General features: G+C 39.3%; 1 protein-coding gene across 7 annotated transcripts in view; it reads left to right on the plus strand.

Annotated features, from left to right (window-relative positions):
* The window catches only part of CHL1 (cell adhesion molecule L1 like), a 211827-nt gene extending 198541 nt beyond the window's left edge, over window positions 1–13286 (plus strand). For all 7 annotated transcript variants that reach the window (XM_037800468.1, XM_037800487.1, XM_037800473.1 and 4 more), the window contains 2 exons: window positions 6512–6584; window positions 9202–13286. In XM_037800468.1, coding sequence (XP_037656396.1) covers window positions 6512–6584; window positions 9202–9418 — 290 coding nt within the window. In that variant the 3' untranslated portion in view covers window positions 9419–13286. The remainder of the gene's footprint in view (window positions 1–6511; window positions 6585–9201) is intronic.
* The last annotated feature ends 5900 nt before the right edge of the window (window positions 13287–19186 follow it).

Genomic DNA, 19186 nt, shown 5'->3' on the forward strand with positions numbered 1-19186 from the left:
GTTGTAGGATTTCTTTGTATATGCAAGATATCAGTCTTTTGTCAGATACATGGTTTCCAAAAATTTTTTCCCATTGAGTTGGCTGCCTCTTTACCTTTTTGAGAAATTCCTTTGAGGTGCAGAAACTTCTAAGCTTGAGGAGTTCCCATTTATCTATTTTCTCTTTTGTTGCTTGTGCTTTTGGTGTAAAGTCTAGGAAGTGGCCTCCTAATACAAGGTCTTGAAGATGTTTTCCTACATTATCTTCTAGGAGTTTTATGGTACTTTCTTTTATATTGAGATCTTTGGTCCATTTTGAGTTAATTTTTGTGTAGGGGGTGAGGTAGGGGTCCTCTTTCATTCTTTTGGATATGGATATCCAACTCTCCCAGCCCCATTTGTTGAAAAGACCATTATGGCTCAGTTCGGTGACTTTGGGGGCCTTATCAAAGATCAGTCGGCCATAGATCTGAGGGTCTATCTCTGAATTCTCAATTCGATTCCATTGATCTATATGTCTATCTTTGTGCCAGTACCATGCTGTTTTGGCAACTGTGGCTTTATAATAAGCTTCAAAGTCAGGGAGTGTAAGTCCTCCCACTTCGTTTTTCTTTTTTAGAGTGTCTTTAGCAATTCGAGGCATCTTCCCTTTCCAAATAAATTTGATAACTAGCTTTTCCAAGTCTGCAAAGTAGGTTGTTGGAATTTTGATTGGGATTGCATTGAATCTGTAGATGAGTTTGGGTAGAATTGACATCTTAATGACATTTAGCCTTCCTATCCATGAACATGGAATATTTTTCCATCTTTTAAGGTCCCCTTCTATTTCTTTTAGTAGAGTTATGTAGTTTTCTTTGTATAGGTCTTTTACATCTTTGGTTAAGTTTATTCCTAGGTACTTGATTTTTTTAGTTGCTATTGAAAATGGTATCTTTTTCTTGAGTGTCTCTTCAGTTTGTTCATTTCTAGCATATAGAAACATTACTGACTTATGTGCATTAATCTTGTATCCCGCTACTTTGCTAAATTTGTTTATTAGCTCTAGTAGCTGTATCGTCGATTTCTCAGGGTTTTCTAGATATAAGATCATATCGTCTGCAAACAATGACAGTTTTACTTCTTCTTTTCCAATTTGGATGCCTTTTATTTCTTTGTCTTGCCGGATTGCCCTGGCTAGCACTTCCAGCACAATGTTGAATAACAGTGGTGACAGCGGGCATCCTTGTCTTGTTCCTGATCTTAGAGGGAAGGCTTTCAGTCTCTCACCATTGAGTACTATGCTGGCTGTGGGTTTTTCATATATGCTCTTTATCATGTTGAGGAAGTTTCCTTCAATTCCTACCTTTTGAAGTGTTTTTATCAAAAAGGGATGTTGGATTTTGTCAAATGCTTTTTCAGCATCTATTGAGATGATCAATTGATTTTTCCCTTTCGAGTTTTTAATGTGTTGTAATACATTGATTGTTTTTCTTATGTTGAACCATCCTTGCATGCCTGGAATGAACCCCACTTGGTCATGGTGTATGATTTTTTTAATGTGTCTTTGGATTCGATTTGCAAGTATTTTGTTGAGGATTTGTGCATCTATATTCATTAGGGAGATTGGCCGGTAGTTTTCCTTTTTTGTAGCATCTTTGCCTGGTTTTGGTATTAGATTGATGTTAGCTTCATAAAATGAGTTAGGTAGTGTTCCATTTTTTTCAATGTTTTGAAAGAGTTTGAGTAAGATTGGTGTCAGTTCTTTCTGGAAAGTTTGGTAGAATTCCCCTGTGAAGCCATCTGGCCCTGGGCATTTATTTGTGGGAAGATTTTTGATGACTGATTGGATCTCTTTGCTTGTGATGGGTTGGTTGAGTTCTTCTATTTCTTCTCTGGTCAGTCTAGGTTGTTCATATGTTTCCAGGAAATTGTCCATTTCTTCTACATTGTCCAGTTTATTGCCATACAGTTGTTCATAATATCCTCTTATAATTTTTTTAATTTCTTCAGGATCTGCAGTTACGTCACCTTTTTCATTCATTATTTTGTTTATATGGGTCTTCTCTCTTTTTGATTTTGTCAGTCTAGCTAGGGGCTTGCCAATCTTGTTGATCTTCTCAAATAACCAACTTTTGGTGATATTTATCCTCTCTATTGTTTTTTTGTTCTCTATGTCATTTATTTCTGCTTTAATCCTTGTTATTTCTTTTCTTGTACTTGGTTTCGGATTGGTTTGCTGTTCATTTTCTAGCTTCTTCAGTTGATCCATTAGTTCTTTGATTTTGGCTCTTTCTTCCTTTTTAATATATGCGTTTAGTGCTATAAATTTCCCCCTTAGCACTGCTTTTGCTGCATCCCATAGGTTTTGGTATGTTGTGTTCTCATTTTCGTTCGTCTCTATATATTTAGCAATTTCTCTTGCTATTTCTTCTTTAACCCACTGATTGTTTAGGAGTGTGTTGTTTAACCTCCAGGTATTTGTGAATTTTCTAAGTCTCTGATGGTTATTGACTTCTAATTGTATTCCATTGTGGTCAGAGAATGTGCTTTGAATAATTTCAATCTTTTTAAATTTATTGAGGCTTGTTTTATGTCCCAGCATATGATCTATTCTGGAGAAAGTTCCATGAGCACTAGAAAAGTATGTGTATCCTGGTGATTTGGGATGTAATGTCCTGTATACGTCTGTTAAATCTAATTCATTTATCAGATTGTTTAGGTTTTCAATTTCCTTATTGGTCTTCTGTCTGGTTGATCTATCTATAGGAGAGAGTGATGTGTTGAAGTCTCCCACAATTATTGTGGAAACATCAATTGCTTCCTTTAGTTTTGCCAGTGTTTCTCTCATGTATTTTGTGGCACCTTGATTGGGTGCATAGACATTTACGATTGTTATTTCTTCTTGCTGAATTGCCCCTTTTATTAGTATGTAGTGGCCTTCTTTGTCTCTCAAAACATCCCTGCATTTGAAGTCTATTTTATCTGAGATTAATATTGCTACACCTGCTTTCTTTTGGCTGTAGCTTGCATGAAATATTTTTTTCCATCCTTTCACTTTCAGTTTCTTTGTGTCCCTGTGTCTAAGATGAGTCTCTTGTATGCAACATATTGATGGTTCATTTTTTTTGATCCATTCTGCGAATCTATATCTTTTAATTGGGGAGTTTAATCCATTTACATTCAACGTTATAACCGTGAAGGCATTTCTTGAATCAGCCATCTTATCCTTTGGTTTATGTTTGTCATATTTTTCCCCTCTCTCTATTAATATCCTTTATTGTACCCATACCGAATCTCTTTAGTACTGAACCTTTCTCCAAGTCTCTCTGTCCTGTCTTTGTTTCTCTGTCTGTAGGGCTCCCTTTAGTATCTCCAGTAGGGCAGGTCTCTTGTTAGCAAATTCTCTCAGCATTTGTTTGTCTGTGAAAAATTTAAGCTCTCCCTCAAATTTGAAGGAGAGCTTTGCTGGATAAAGTATTCTTGGCTGGAAATTTTTCTCACTCAGAATTTTAAATATATCGTGCCACTGCCTTCTCGCCTCCATGGTGGCTGCTGAGTAGTCACTACTTAGTCTTATGCTGTTTCCTTTGTATGTGGTGAATTGCTTTTCTCTTGCTGCTTTCAGAACTTGCTCCTTCTCTTCTGTGTTTGACAGTGTGATCAGTATATGTCTCGGAGTGGGTTTATTTGGATTTATTCTATTTGGAGTTCGCTGAGCATTTATGATTTGTGTATTTATGTTGTTTAGAAGATTTGGGAAGTTTTCCCCAACAATTTCTTTGAATACTCTTCCTAGACCTTTACCCTTTTCTTCCCCTTCTGGGACACCAATGAGTCTTATATTTGGACGTTTCATATTATCTATCATATCCCTGAGGTCCATTTCGAGTTTTTCAATTTTTTTCCCCATTCTTTCTTTTATGCTTTCATTTTCCATTCTGTCATCTTCCAGGTCACTGATTCGTTGTTCAACTTCCTCTAGTCTTGTACTATGAGTGTCCAGAATCTTTTTAATTTGGTCAACAGTTTCTTTAATTTCTATAAGATCATCCATTTTTTTATTTAGTCTTGCAATGTCTTCTTTATGCTCTTCTAGAGTCTTCTTGATTTCCTTCATATCCCGTACTATGGTCTCATTGTTCATCTTTAGTTCTTTGAGTAGCTTCTCTAGGTGCTGTGTCTCTTCTGGTCTTTTGATTTGGGTGCTTGGGCTTGGGTTATCCATATTGTCTGGTTTTTACATATGCTTTATAATTTTCTGTTGTTTTTGGCCTCGTGGCATTTGCTGAACTTGATAGGGTTCTTTTAGGGTTTGTAGACCTATTGAAGTCCTTATCTCTAATTTATCAGATCTACACCTTCGTGGAGTACACTTTCTCTAACTAACCAGCAGGTGGCGTCCACGAGCCACCTGTTCTCCACAAGCCAGCTCTCCCCTGCTTAGCCTTTTTGGTGAGTGGGGGAGTGAGTCTTGTGGGGCCCAATTGGTGTACCAAGCTTGCGTGTGTAGTTGGTGTTGCCTGCCTGTATGTGGGGCGTGTTTCTGGGCAGTCGGGGAAGGGGGTGGCCCTAACAATCAAATCTCCCTGGTGATCCTAGAGTTTTAAAGCTGGTGCAATAGTCTAATCCTTCAGTTCAGTCCTGCCACAGTTTGTCTCTGCCACTGACCCACAAGTCCTTGGTATTGGCGTATGGCTCCTGAGACTTGCAAGTGGGCCCCTCTTCCAGGCTGTGCACCCCGGGTCCTCTGTTGAGGGGTGACTGTGCTATGTCACAGGTGAGTGCCGTCCCCTCAGGGCAGTTCTGGGCTGCTGGGCTGTGTAGGGAGGCTCCCAGTCTGCTCAAATGATGGCTGAATGGGGCTTTGTTAATTCACACTGCTCCACCTTCCCAACTCTGGGACAATCAGCTGAGGTTTCAGGGAAGGCTAATGTCCACGCCCAGTTTTGTGGTGTGTGCCTGTTATTTGAAGCCCTTCCGTCACACTGGGTTGTCTGGGGCAGCTCTGGGCTATGGGGCTGGCGATGGGCAGGAGTGTTTCCTGTCCACCAGGATGGTGGCTGTGAGCGGACACCCCCGTTTTCTTGGGAAGTTGTGTTGTTTAGTGAATTTTCTCAGCCACTGAATTATTGCCTTTTGTCTCAGAGCTCTCTTAGTTCTGCTCTTGACTTGACGTGCCCAAATTGAAAGTCTTTGAAGCTTTCTGTATTGGGCTTCTTAGAGTAATTGTTTTAGAAAAAGAAAAAAGGATTAAAAAAAAGAAAAAAAAAAAGGGTCCTCCTCAGAGATCTAATGGGTTATTGAAATGCTAAGAGACAAAGAACCAGGGCCATTAAGGAAAGGTCCACAGGGCAGAGAGATCGGCTTTTCTTCGGGATTTGCATATGCGCCTTAGGGCCTGAGCTCCGCCCTTCCCCTTTCTGTGTTCACCAGAACTCTAAAACTCCTCTGCTTTTATTTTGGAGTTTTTCGTGTTGTTTTTTTTTTTTTCTATGCCTGTGTCCTCTCTGCTGGGCTGGCTGCTCACAGATTCTCTGGTGTCTGGTCTCTGTCTATCTATGGTTGGAGTCTGGATCAGTAGAATGAGTTTCCGATAAGAGCAGCCACTGCAGTTCTCCCTTCTCCTTCCCGGAGCTGACAGCCCCTCCTCCCACGGGACTGAGCCTGGCAGGGAGGGGCGCGGGTCCCCTGGCCGCAAAAACTTACAGATTTCGCTGATCTCAGCAGTTCGACGTTTTCATGAGTGTTGTATGAAGTATGCCCAAAGACAGATTGCTCTGTGGTGTCCAGTCCACGCAGTTCCTGGCTTTCTACCTACTTTCCTGGAGGAGTAACTAAAACATACAGCTCACCAGTCTTCCATCTTGCCCCGCCCTTCCAGAAATAGTCTTTTGTGAAGCGTGGCCCTATTCAAATTCTACCAGAATCATGCTCTTAAAAAACAAAGAGAAGCTCCTAGGTCTTTGGTAGTAGTAGAAAGTGCCCTGACAAAGGAGTGATAGATAATATTTCCTCCCAAGTAATCACATTCCTGGTACAAGGAAGAAAGTGCTTCCTTTTCCTCTATACTACTACTTAAAATAAATCTAATTTTAAAATGTTACTATAGACTTGAGTATTCTGATTTCTAGGCAGTTTTGAGTGAAATCCCCTATCTGCTCTTTACTCACTTTAATGATATAGATCTGATCTGAGCATATGATGTCTAAGCAAAGTTTTAGATGGTAAAATGAATATTTAATAAATCAGCCCTCATTAAGACACCGAAGTTTGTCTCTTACAGTAAGACTTGTTGCCCACATAATATTGAGTAGCTACAGGATGATCTGCAGTATGCTGAAACACTGACAAAAAAATAAGTAGATCACAGAAAACCCCTTTTTTCTTATGTTTAAATAGAAGTAACTGATGTTGCAGATACAACCACAAGAAAACTTTCCTCGCTGGTATCAAAAAATTTCAACAATGTTCTTATTGATTGTTCACCTTTCAATAGCCCTGCTAAATATCTTTAAAAATTCTTTCTATACTCTTCCCTCTATTTTTTTTTTAGTGAAAGAAAAGGAAGATTTGCATCCAGATCCAGAAGTCCAATCAGTAAAAGATGAAACTTTTGGTGAATACAGGTAAACGTAGTGTCCCATTTTGAAATGTATCAGAACACATATTCATCCGGTTACAAATTAAAATGGACACAAAATTATTCTTAAAATAAAGGATACAGGACTATGATCTGATATCTCTCAAAAGAACACTTTGAATAAGTAAGACCTACTCGAAGTGTTAGTGACAGAAATCCTGTGCATTTAAGGGAGGGTCTGGGGGTAGGGGTGGGCTTAAGACCTAACCTAGGTAGGACTGTGTGCTAGGAGAGTTTCCTTCAAGTTGTGGGTGAAACATAAGGACTCTACTTGTATTTACACTGCAAGTCTATTTGGGGTGGCTGACACATCTTGAAGCCTATCTTTAGCATGGGCATTATGAATTCAGGTGATATGCCCTTTACATCACAGACATGTATTGGGTATACCTACTGTATACACATACGATGTTGAATAAGTAGCAGACCCTGTCCTCAAAATAGACCTTGTCTGCAGAGGAGAAAATTTATATATGTAAATAGCTATAATTGATTAAGAGAACAAAAAGGAAGGATTCTAGAAAGGAATTACCCAAAAAAAGATAAGCTGTACCTTAAAGATGACCAGATTTTCATGTGTGAAGAAAAATCTTGCTACTGTTAACCAGCGGACAGAGCGTGAGCAGTGCAGGAGGACATAAAAGTGCCAAACTTTCGGAAATAGCAAGAAGTAAGCCTGAGGTAGGTAGCTCTTGAGGCAATATTAAAATTTCTACCTCCCCCTTTATCCATCTTCCTCTTTCCATGACTCTCTGCATTCCTTAGTTCTTTCTGCTTGAGATGTCCTCATTTTAAGTCAGTTCCTCTGTGTATTACAGCCAGGAGAGTTCTGGCACATACCATGTTTATGTGGTCTCAAGCACACATGATACCAGAATCCTATTAAAAGAGAAGGCTGACTGGCCCTTGTGGTGGGTTGAATGTTACCCCTAAAGACATGCCCACCTGGAATCTGTGAATGTGACCTTCTTTGGAAAAAGGGTCTTTGCAGATGTACTTAAGTTAAGGATCTCAAGATGAGATCATCCTGAATTATCCAGGTGAGCCCCAAGTACAATGACAAGTGTCCTTATGAGAAAAAGGCAGAGGGAGCTTTGGGACACAGAGGAGAAGGCCACATGACGACTGAGGCACAGATGGGAGTTTTGCATCCACAAGCCAAGGAACCATCAGAAGCTGGGAGAGGCGAAGAAGGATTTTCTCCTAGAGTCTTTGGAGGGAACTTTGATTGACTTAGGACTTCTGACTTCCGGAACTGTGAGAGGATAAATATCTGTTGTTTTAAGCTGCCAAGTTTGCGATAATTTCAGATGGCAGCTCTGGGTAATGAATACAACCCTGATTGGCCCATTCCTGGATCCATCACTGCAACCCAGAGATACAGAGTATTCTGATGAACTGTCCTGGGCAAAATGATCAACACTTGAGTATCACTGTAGGCTCCACTCTGCTCTATCCTTATTTTCCTTTCTTTTACTTCATAAATGACCACTTTTTATGTTTTATATTTCTTGATAAATCACTTTGTTCAGAATAAGGAGCATTAACGGGAAAAGAGAGCGAGCGATACAGAGAGAAAGGAAAGGATGAGAAGAGACAGAAGAGAGAAAGAAACTTTGAATTTTAAATCATGTGCTTGTTACTGTTAAAGCAGCTATACATTGCTTCAAAACACAATACCCCAATACTTAAACATTTATTATCTCACAGTCCCTGTGGGTCAGAATCTGGGCATGGCTTAGCTGGGTGCCTCTGGCTCGAGGTCTTGCGTGAGGTGGCAGCAGGGTTCTGGTCAGGGTTCTGATCTCATCTAATCGTTCAACTGGTGCAGGATCCGCTTCCTCTTGTGATTTTTGGCAGGACTCAGCACCATGGAGGGCATTGAATTAAGGACCTCATTTCCTCACAGACTATAGGCCAGAGGCTGTCCTCAGTTCCTTGGCATATGGACCTCTCCACAGGGCAGCTCTTAGCGTGGCAGCTAGCTTCCTTCAGGGTGGGCAAGCAGGAGAGAACACTCAAATTGGAAGCCAGAGTCCTACTGTAAACTAATCTGGAAGTGATATTGCACCACTACTGCCGTATTCTAGAGTAGCAAGTCAATAAGTTCAGCACACACTCAAAAGTAGAGGATTACACAACAGCTCTAATTCCACAAGGCAGGGATCCTGGGGGCCTATGACAACTGTCTTCAGAACTTTTGAAAGAGATTTCATTAATTTGAATTTATAGGTAAGAAAACGAAGGCAATGCCTTGTCCAAAAATACATACACAGAAGTGAACAGATAGAAGACTCCTGACTTTTAATCTCATTCCCCCATACTCTGCTGTTTCTTTAAAAAGTACACTGCCCTGTACATATGTCAGTGGGTTGAATTCCTCCATGTACCACCATAGTTCCCTTTAAAATTAGCAGAAACATTGGGACGCATCGAACTGTGTTCCTCAATTATGCAGAATGGTACAAATTGTCTTTTAAAGATTTAATTTATCTACTATATGAATGCCCTGAAAATTATAAAACCTATTAGCATTTATGAGTCTTGCCTTTTGTGAATATCTATCACTTGATTTGGTTGAACTATCTTTTCCTGTTTTCTAGCGACAGTGATGAAAAGCCTCTCAAAGGAAGCCTGCGGTCCCTCAACAGGGCTATCCAGGTCACAGAAAGTGCTGACAGCTTAGTTGAGTATGGAGAAGGAGAGCACGGTCTATTCAATGAAGATGGATCTTTTATTGGCGCTTACGCCGGATCTAAGGAGAAGGGATCTGTTGAAAGCAATGGAAGTTCTACAGCAACATTTCCACTCCGGGCATAAACACATCACATGTAAAGCACCAGTGGTTCACACCACCGCCCTTCCATATTTATCTGTACAAGGGAGCAAGAACTTTCACACAGGGATGGAAACATGTTGGAAGAAGACTTCATTCAGAATTCAAAAAGCCTACAATTATGTTGAGAAAAAATAGCACTGCCTTGAAAGAATAAAATACCAAGTACTCAAGTACTTCAGGCCTATGTTTGTTTTTTTCAGGTGCTCAAAATGAAGAACACAAAAAACAAATCCTGTATTTAGATTCACCTCAATTGAATCCAAAGTTTCCATTCAGGGTAGTCCATATAAGCCTGGTTTTACTATTCAGTGTGTTTGCATAGATGTTGCTACCAGTGGGCTTTTCTCTATACACACATTTGTACTCAGTTTCTGAGAACTGTCTTAGTGACTTGACTTCACTAGAGGTTAAAAGATGGTAAGCAAACTGGTTATTTAAAATGTAAAAAGGAACTCTGAATGTCTTGTTAAAACAGTTCACTCAGTATATACAATCTAAATTTATTATTTAAAGTTTAGTAGGAAAGTCTTAGGTGAACAATTAACTAGGATTTATTGAGCTCCTAACTATTTGCCCAGAGATGGTCATGTTTAAACAGAATTATAACTTTTCAGTTTCAACATGAATTTTTTTATTTTTTCTACTTATGACATTTACAGCTATTTAACTAAATTCAGCTGCAAAGGAAATGGTGGTCAGAAGGTCATCTTCTGGAAGAGCAGGCATAAGGCGTCCATCATTCCGGGGTGTAACAGCTAAATGGCTAAACCTATTTAATGTCTCCATTTCTAAAGTGACTGATTTTACTTTTTTTCTGTGTTTATATAATGGTATGCGTGCATATATTGCATGAATGCATTGTACATATTATGTTCATATTTACACGATTTAAAATATAGATGTGTTTTATTTTGAGGTGAGATAAAGAATGTTAACAGGCATGTCTGTACAGCTAGAGTATACAGTAAGATACCTTTTTTCATCTTGCCAGAGCTACAACCAATATCATATGGTTCTAAAACCGAAGACTCTGTATAAAGCATTTGGCTTTTGTTATTATATTGCTTTTTCCAACAGTCTCACAATAAAATGTCATATAAAATATTGAGGGAAATGTTTTCATATATTTCCAAACAAGTTTTTGTTGTTGACTATACCCCTACCCCAGCCCTTGCAAAGAGAAACTGTTTACAGTAGAAATTCCTATACATGTGTTTGCCTAGATCACATTTTAAACATCTTTAGGGTGGACTTTTTTGTTTTCTATATGCTCCTTCTGTCACAGTCTGTACGAATTCAGGGTATTTATTTCGTGGCATGCAGCTACTAGTCCTTTTAAAAGTTTACATGGAAATTGTTTAGAAATAATATGAAGCACTGTTGCTATATACCAGTAAAATGCACTGCTTAATTTTTCTGGAAACATTTTAAGCTTTCCCTGGGCTTCTCATTGGGTTTAAATGAGATTGACTCACAGAGTTTACTTTTTTTTTTTTTTTTAAATCTGTATTATGGGAATTTCTTGTTAAATCCTTAACATCCTTTCTTGTGGGCCAAAATTAGGGGTTTTTATAACAACCAATGCAGTAACGCAAATGAAATGTCCAATTGTTCTTTTTAACCTCATGTGACTTCTAAAACACATAGGCAGGAAATGAAGTCTTATTTAAAACAAGTTCCACACTTCATCACACACATGGAGTAAGCATTTCCAAAGTGGGGGCATCTTGGTCCACCCATGTGAGCATGAGGTTCCATACATCAATCAATGCAACGTGTTTCATCCCCTTATGATTTTAAAGCCAAAAGTTTTCTGAAGGAAGAATCATGTTTTGATTTGCTGAGAGGAATGTGGGGTGCTCAGCTATCACTGAGACCAAGGTTGGGACTTTCACATTAAGTTCTGCTATTCTCCTATTTCTTCTTCTTTGTCATCTACCAAAAGTTGGTTTTAAAGGAAGCATGTGGGCTGGATATAATGTCCAAAAAGCATTAAGAATAGTTTTATTAGAAATTTAATAATGTTTAAATTAGAAGTTAACACTGAAATATACTATACTATTGCTCTTCCTAGACCTCGGGGTTCTCCTTTAGCTAGTCTGAGAAACAAGGATGTTCCTGCTAATATTTTCTGAGTAGTCAAAATGTATGGATATGAAAAGTGAGATTGGACTGTGACTACTTCGTGCTGTTACTCTCTTACTTTTTTTCAAGACCACTGGCTTCTACTGGGAATCTTCAAGGCAAAAGAAACAGGGTCCCTGACTTTCCTTGATTTTAATTATCAAATTATATTATTTACATCATATGAGTCAGAATAAGTTTTAAATAAAAAAATCCAAATATGTTAAAATGGGTTTCATTCTTTCCGCACAGAATCTCATTAACAGAGGCCATGTTGTGCAATGATGATTACAAATAGGCAATGATTTGCAGTATTTCCACTGAGTGATAAGGCATCAGCTGATATTTATAACTTGTTCTTAATTGACAATATGCTTTCTCTAGTCAACCATCAATATTTTAATTTAATAGACTGTATATAATATCAAGGAATGTTTGGGAAGGATGAATTCCCAGGGAGCTGTCCAAGGTCAGAGAAAGCCAAGTTCTCTTCCTGGTTCCAGCACTGATTCTGTACATAAACCTTAGGCAAGTTGCTTAACCCCTTTGCTTAAACTGCAAAAAAGTGCTAATGATCATCTCTGTTACCTTATCTTTGTCACAGGGTTTCCTTTCTATGAAGAACAATTTGAAAATGGTAAAAGCTAAGATGCCTTTTAACTTCATAAACAAACCTAAAATTAATCATGTATCTAAAAGTCACCCACTCACACCACCTCAGTATGTTTCTTTCCTGTGAGCATATAAATATATTTTTATAGTAAACAATATCTACAGGAAATGAATCTACTGTTCAATGAGCAGTATGATTTGCACATGCCATTGAAAAATATTAATCAGAAGAAAATTAAGCAGGGTCTTTGCTATACAAAAGTGTTTTTCACTAATTTTGCATGCATATTTATAAGAAAATGAATTTGGTGGATATATTCTATTGGTATAAAGGCATCTGATATTTTAGATGTACCCATGTTTATAAAAATGTAGAGCACAATGAAATTATGCTGGAAGTCTCAATATTTTTGTTCCTATTTTATACTCATGGAAGAGAGAAGCTAAAGAGAGAACAATGAGAAATGTGTTTTTCTAAGCATTTAAAACAATTGCCAATTGAAACCCTAAGTATGTTTACATGTCATTAAATATGATTCTTGTAACAATTTTAATTGACTATAAAGGGACTGGGTTTGTAATCTGTCATATTTCCTAGTGTTCCTATAGTGAAATAAGTAGACTTGAGTAGAAGCTTACTTTGTTTTATATCTTAAATTGTTTGGTTACATCATCAAAAGGGATAAAATGTACGTAAAACAGGTTCACCTGGTTACTTTTTTGGTTCAGATTAATATTCCGAGTAGAACTTTATTAAAATGTGTTTGTAATGTAGGTGGTGTTTGTATTATGCTTATGAATATGTATGGTTTAGAAATATTTTCATTATACATGAAATTCTACTTTCCAAATAAAAGTTCAACTTCATGTACTCTAAAAAGTTTGTATTCTTTTCTGTCCAGATGAGAAGAATGAGAATTTGCATGTCAACCTTCAGTTGCGCTGATCCTGGCATATCTGTAAATAAAGTATAAATAAAGTATAATTGAGGAATAAAACAGTACTTTGGTTCAAATGACTATTTAGAAGTAGGCAACTTAACACAATCAACATCTGTGAAACTTCGTATGTCAATATGTTTTACCCATATAATAAATCTGAAATGAGCATGTATTCATCTGGTTATTTTTGGAACAATGTAGAAATGCCAGTTTACAAGAAAATATCAAATATGCTGTATTTTCAAAGAAGGCTAGAGGATAATTTTGATATAGTCCTTTAGAGTCAGGACACCCATCCTGGCTTAGGAGTCAATCTATTGAAAATTGTGGTCTTTTAAGAATCTTTCATCTATACTAAGCACTTTACATATATTACCACAGTTACCCCCCAAAGTAGCCGCCTTTTGTTTGTATAATTAAGGCACAGGGAAGTTAAATAACTTAGTATCACCAGCATCAACTAGAACGAAAAATTACAACCGGGACTGACTCCAAAATGCAGACTCATAAATTAGTTTTTCATTTCTTCACTCCTCCATATTCTTTTTGAGAAAGGCCAGATAAAGGTAAGTTTGAGCTTAAGGCTGACTTATTGATCATGTTTGGCAACTTCATGGTTTTAAGATATGTGGTAAAGACACATCATAGGATAAAATAATCAATACTACATGTATTAAATACTTGAATGTGTGCCACCTGAAAATAATTCAAAAACATCAATTATTTTCAGTGAATCTGACACCTTTCATCAAATTCCATACATTCCTCTGGAAAACTAAAAATGAATAGATGATTCTTACCAAAAGCAGCTTACAAAATAATGCCCCTGAATATTTTAACCTTGGTATTTGTTTCCTTATCAAAACCCAAACTCTACATTGGACATGTTCCCACTTCTTTTATTGTTCTCATTTTTGTTTTGCCCCTTCAAATGAAACACAAATTTTTCAAGCCGTATATCACGGGGTTAATGATACTAACTTATAGAGATCCCTCATTGCCAAGATAAATCAGATAAACATAGGCACAACAACTTTTCAAGGACACTTAAGTCCTCAATTGGCCTTCAATATCCTGCATGGTCAGAGCCCTACTTAGCTCACAGGTCCCTTCTTGTACCAGGCTTCCCTTTCTCTATTCCAGTCATACAGATTCTAGCAAAGATCTCTCAGACATTGCTTCAGATCCTCAAGGCCCCCTCTGTCTTGTTCCATCCATTGCTGGACTGACCACATGCAGGTGGAGCATCACAGCACTCCCCATGAGCACCTCTTGCACGCTGCCCTGGGGCTTTCCCTGGGCACTACTGCATCCGCCGTGTGACCCTGCCAGGTGCACATTCACGCTCAACTTGGAAGCCTGGATGCATTAACACCCTATGGAACAAACATTTATCCAGTGGGAGAATGGAACTGTTAGATAAATTTCAACCCTTTTCTTTCCTCTCCCTCCCCTATCTCCCCCCCAGGTTATCATGGCACAGAGTAATCACTTGCAGTTAACACACCAACTCAGTAATACACCTAATGGTTCTCCTTCCCTCTCTCCCTGCCTCATTCCCCTTTTCCTCACTCCTGCTGCATGGGATTGCACTCTCTAGTTAAGTTAGTAGCCCATGTATCAATTGCCATAGGCTTTGCTTTAGAGGAATCCTGGTCAAACTCCTGTCTTTTTTCAGCCCCAAGTATTTGCCAAATTCCCTCCTGCCACAGGACCTTTAAATTTCTTAATTCCCCTTCACAGGATCACTGGTCAGCTTTCAAGTTCAATATCATTTCATCAGAGAGAACTTCCAAGACTTCCATCTTCCATGACTACAACAAATTATCCTGTTTTAGTATATTACAGTATTATGTACCTACTGTTTTTTAGCATGACTGTCTCCCATTGATCTATAAGTTCTCTAAGAGATGGAAATGCACCTTCATTTTCATTTGAAATACCAAAAAGACATCATGGTGCCTGGCCTCTAACAGTCATTCATTAAATATTTATCAAGTAAAAGAATGAGAATCACTAGGAGGTGATCTTCTAAACAACTAGTGCATTTGAAAAAAAATGCTAGTCCAGACACATGAGAGCAGTCTCAGCACCCCAAACTGTTCTTCCTTCAGGGTTCTTCATCTTAACAAACCACCCCAGCATACACACAGTTACTCAAGTCAAAAGCCTCAGTCATCCTTAAATCCACTCTTTCTCTTACTATCCACTCATTCCCTTACCATCCAACATCTAAATCATCACCTCTTATTCCTGCTAACTCCAACATATGTTTTGCATCAATTCATTTCTCACCTCTGTCACTGATACCACTCTAGATCAATACAAAGTCATCTCTTTCCTATAACTGGTCTGCCTGCTTCATTTTGCCCCTTTCTCCAATCTATAAAACAATGCCAGGGACGTATCTAAAATGTAATCAGATTATATTCACAGCTTCTCAACAAATGTAGAACAAATCCCAAATTCCTAACTTTAAGACCATACATGATCCACGCTTAGGCCCTGCCTACCTCACGGATTTTTCTCATACCCATCCTCATGCTATGCTTTGGCCACTCTGACCTTCTGTGTTTCTAGAACCGTCAAAATGCATTCCTCCCTAAGGACATCTGCAATTGCTATTCTTTCTCCCTGGAATGTTCTCCTCTGAAATCTTATATAAACTGGTTTCTTGTCATTTAAATCTCCATTTAAAGGTTGCCTCTTCTTTTCTGATCACCAACTCTAAAGTAGGCTCTGTTATATCACTTCTTTTTATAGCTTCATTGCAATAATTACATTAATTTATAATATTTGTTGCGTAATTTTTAACCTCTCTTCTCTACTATAACTTAAGCTCCACAAAAACAGCCACTTCATCTGTTTTGTTCACTGCTCTCACACCCTGAATCTGCCTCAGCATATAATAGATGCTGAATAAATATTTGTTGGGTAAATGAATGAATAAACACACCAAGCTGGAACTGCAATAAATAATGATAAGAAAAAAAGCCCAATTAATCTGCCGATCAAACCTACTGACTTCAGTTTAAATTTTTTTATATACATTCCTAGAATGAAAACACACAGCCACCTCAACCAAATGTCATTCTGTAGTGCACAAACACACAAAACCACACACAGCAAACCTGATCACACTGAAAAAAAAACTTTTTCGAAGCTAAGGCTAAGCCCCCTCTTATTCTTACTTTGGGAGACAAAAAACGTTGCTATTAATATTTTGTAAAACACATGATACCTAATATGCCTTAACTCAGTAATTCCAGTTACGGCAGTGAATTCAAAGAATTTTTTGGTACTCTTCAGTAAGTTACATGCAAAGAAGTACAGTATAATTTTTAATGAGAAAGACTATAATGGATTAAATTGTTTATAATTTTTGTCTGTCATTCCATATAAAATATGGGGCAACTATGTTTTAAAGTTCATTTTTAACATACCAACACATGCCTCTTTGATGAATTTAAACAGTGGAAGCAGCTTATAAAAATTATACTGTTGAATTTAAGTGAGGGAGAACCTAAGATGGCGGCTAGGTGAGACAGGGCAAAAAAACACCTCCGTGAAAAATACTAGACAAAAACCAGAAAGTGACCCAGAACACCTCTGCCAGTGATGCACCAGCCAGACAAGGTCTGCTAAATCCACAGGGAACGTGCATTTGGTGAAACCAGGAGTGTGCATTCTGAAACGAGTGAGTCAGCTGAAAGTCCCACAGCCACGCTGCGGTGTGGGGAAACGGTGGGCTGCTGTTTGGAGACGGACTAGTTCTTTAAAACAAAAAAAGGCCCGGGAGTGGCTGCAGACACGACGGGGGGAGCCACACACTGAAGCACGGTGGGAGTGGGCTGGGCTAATGCCTCGGTGTCTGGCATGGAGGACACCCCTTCCCACACCCGCTGCTGATTGTCTCAAGACCAGAGGAGCAGAGGGGAGCCAAAAGGAGGGAAAAAAATGCATTCCTTGCAGCCATCTCCCCAGCAGGCGGGGGACGCTCCTGCCCGGGGCCAGACCCACAGCCTAGAGCCATGCCAAGAAACCCAGTGTGGCGGGGAATCTTTCCCTCAGCACTACACACAAGCCACAATATCGACCACAGACAGTGGCCTTTAATACACCCACGGCTGATTGTCCTCGAGCTGGGAGGGTGGAGCTGTGCGAAAAGGGGGAAGTTAATGTGTCCCATTCAACCATCTTTGAAGCAGGCTGGGAGCGCCCCTGCATGGCCCAGCGACCCAGGGCTTCCTGGCGGGCCAGCGCACACTAGTGACATGGTGTGGCCCTCCCTCAGCAGAGGTCCTGGAAGAGCACTGCTGGGAAGGGGGAACTGCTCAGGAATCCCAAGGACCCTACATGAATACCAAGGACTTGTGGCTCAGCGACGGAGACAATCTGTGGAAAGACTGAAATGAAGGCTTAGGCTCTGGCAACAGCCTTAAATCTCCAGGAACACCTGGGAGGTTTGATTATTAAAGCTGCCCTGCCTGCCTAACCACCCAGACACACGCCCCACATTCAGGGTAGACAGCACGATCAATACACCCAAACTTGGTACACCAATTGGACCCCACAAGAATCAGACCCCCACACACCACAAAGACAAAGTGGGGGAGAACTGACTTGAGGGGAATAGATGACTCATGGATGCTGTGCCGGTTTGAGTGTATTGTGTCCCCCAAATACCATTATCTTTGTAGTCTTGTGTGGGGCAGAAGTTTTGGTGCTGGTTAGATTTGCTTGGAGTGTGCCCCACCCAGCTGTGGGAGATAATTTTGATGAGATGTTCCCATGGAGGTGTGGCCCCACCCATTCGGGGTGGGCCTTGATTGGTGGAGCTATATAAATGAGCTGACTCAAAGAGAGAAAAGAGAGTGCAGCTGGGAGTGATGTTTTGAAGAGAAGCAAGCTTGCTAGAAAGGAACGTCCTGGGAGAAAGCCGTTTTGAGGCCAGAGCTTTGGAGCAGATGCCAGCTGCCTTCCTAGCTAACAGAGGTTTTCCGGAGGCCATTGGCCATCCTCCAGTGAGGGTACCCGATTGCTGATGTGTTACCTTGGACACTTTGTGGCCTTAAGACTGTAATTGTGTAGTGAAATAAACCCCCGTTTTATAAAAGCTTATCCATCTCTGGTGTTTTGCATTCTGCAGCATTAGCAAACCAGGACAGATGCCATCTGCTGGTTAGTTAGAGAAAGTGTACGCCACCAAGCTGCAGTTCTGACAAATTAGGGATCAAGTAAAGCAAATGCCAAGAGGCCAAAAACAACAGAAAATCTTAAAGCATATGATAAAACCAGACGATATAGAGAACCCAAACCAAAACACCCAAGTCAAAAGATCAGAAGACACACAGCACTTGGCACAATTAATCCAAGAATTACAGACAGGCAACAAGAGCATGGCTCAGGATATAAAAGACATGAAGAAGAGCATGGCACAGGATATAAAAGACATAAAGAAGACCCTAGAAGAGCATAAAGAAGAAATTGCAAGATTAAATAAAAAAAATAGAAGATCTTAAGGAAATAAAAGAAACTGCTGGCCAAACTAAAAAGACTCTGGATACTCATAATACAAGATTAGAGGAAGTTGAACAACAACTCAGCCTCCTTGAAGACCACAGAACAGAAAATGAAAGAACAAAAGAAAGAATGGGGGAAAAAATCGAAAAAATCAAAATGGATCTCAGGGATACGATAGATAAAATAAAATGTCCAAATTTAAGACTCATTGGTGTCCCAGAAGGGGACGAGAAGGGTAAAGGTCTAGAAAGAGTATTCAAAGAAATTGTTGGGGAAAACTTCCCAAACCTTCTACACAATATAAATACATAAAGCATAAATGCCCAGCAAACTCCAAATAGAAGAAATCCAAATAAACCCACTCCGAGACATATTCTGATCAGACTCTCAAATACTGAAGAGAATTAGCAAGTTCTGAAAGCAGCAAGAGAAAAGCAATTCACCACGTACAAAGGAAACAACATAAGACTAAGTAGTGACTACTCAGCGGCCACCATGGAGGCGAGAAGGCAGTGGAATGACATATTTAAAACTCCGAGAGAGAAAAAT

The sequence above is a fragment of the Choloepus didactylus genome, chromosome 1 (genome assembly GCF_015220235.1).
Source record: "Choloepus didactylus isolate mChoDid1 chromosome 1, mChoDid1.pri, whole genome shotgun sequence".
Taxonomy (NCBI): domain Eukaryota; kingdom Metazoa; phylum Chordata; class Mammalia; order Pilosa; family Megalonychidae; genus Choloepus; species Choloepus didactylus.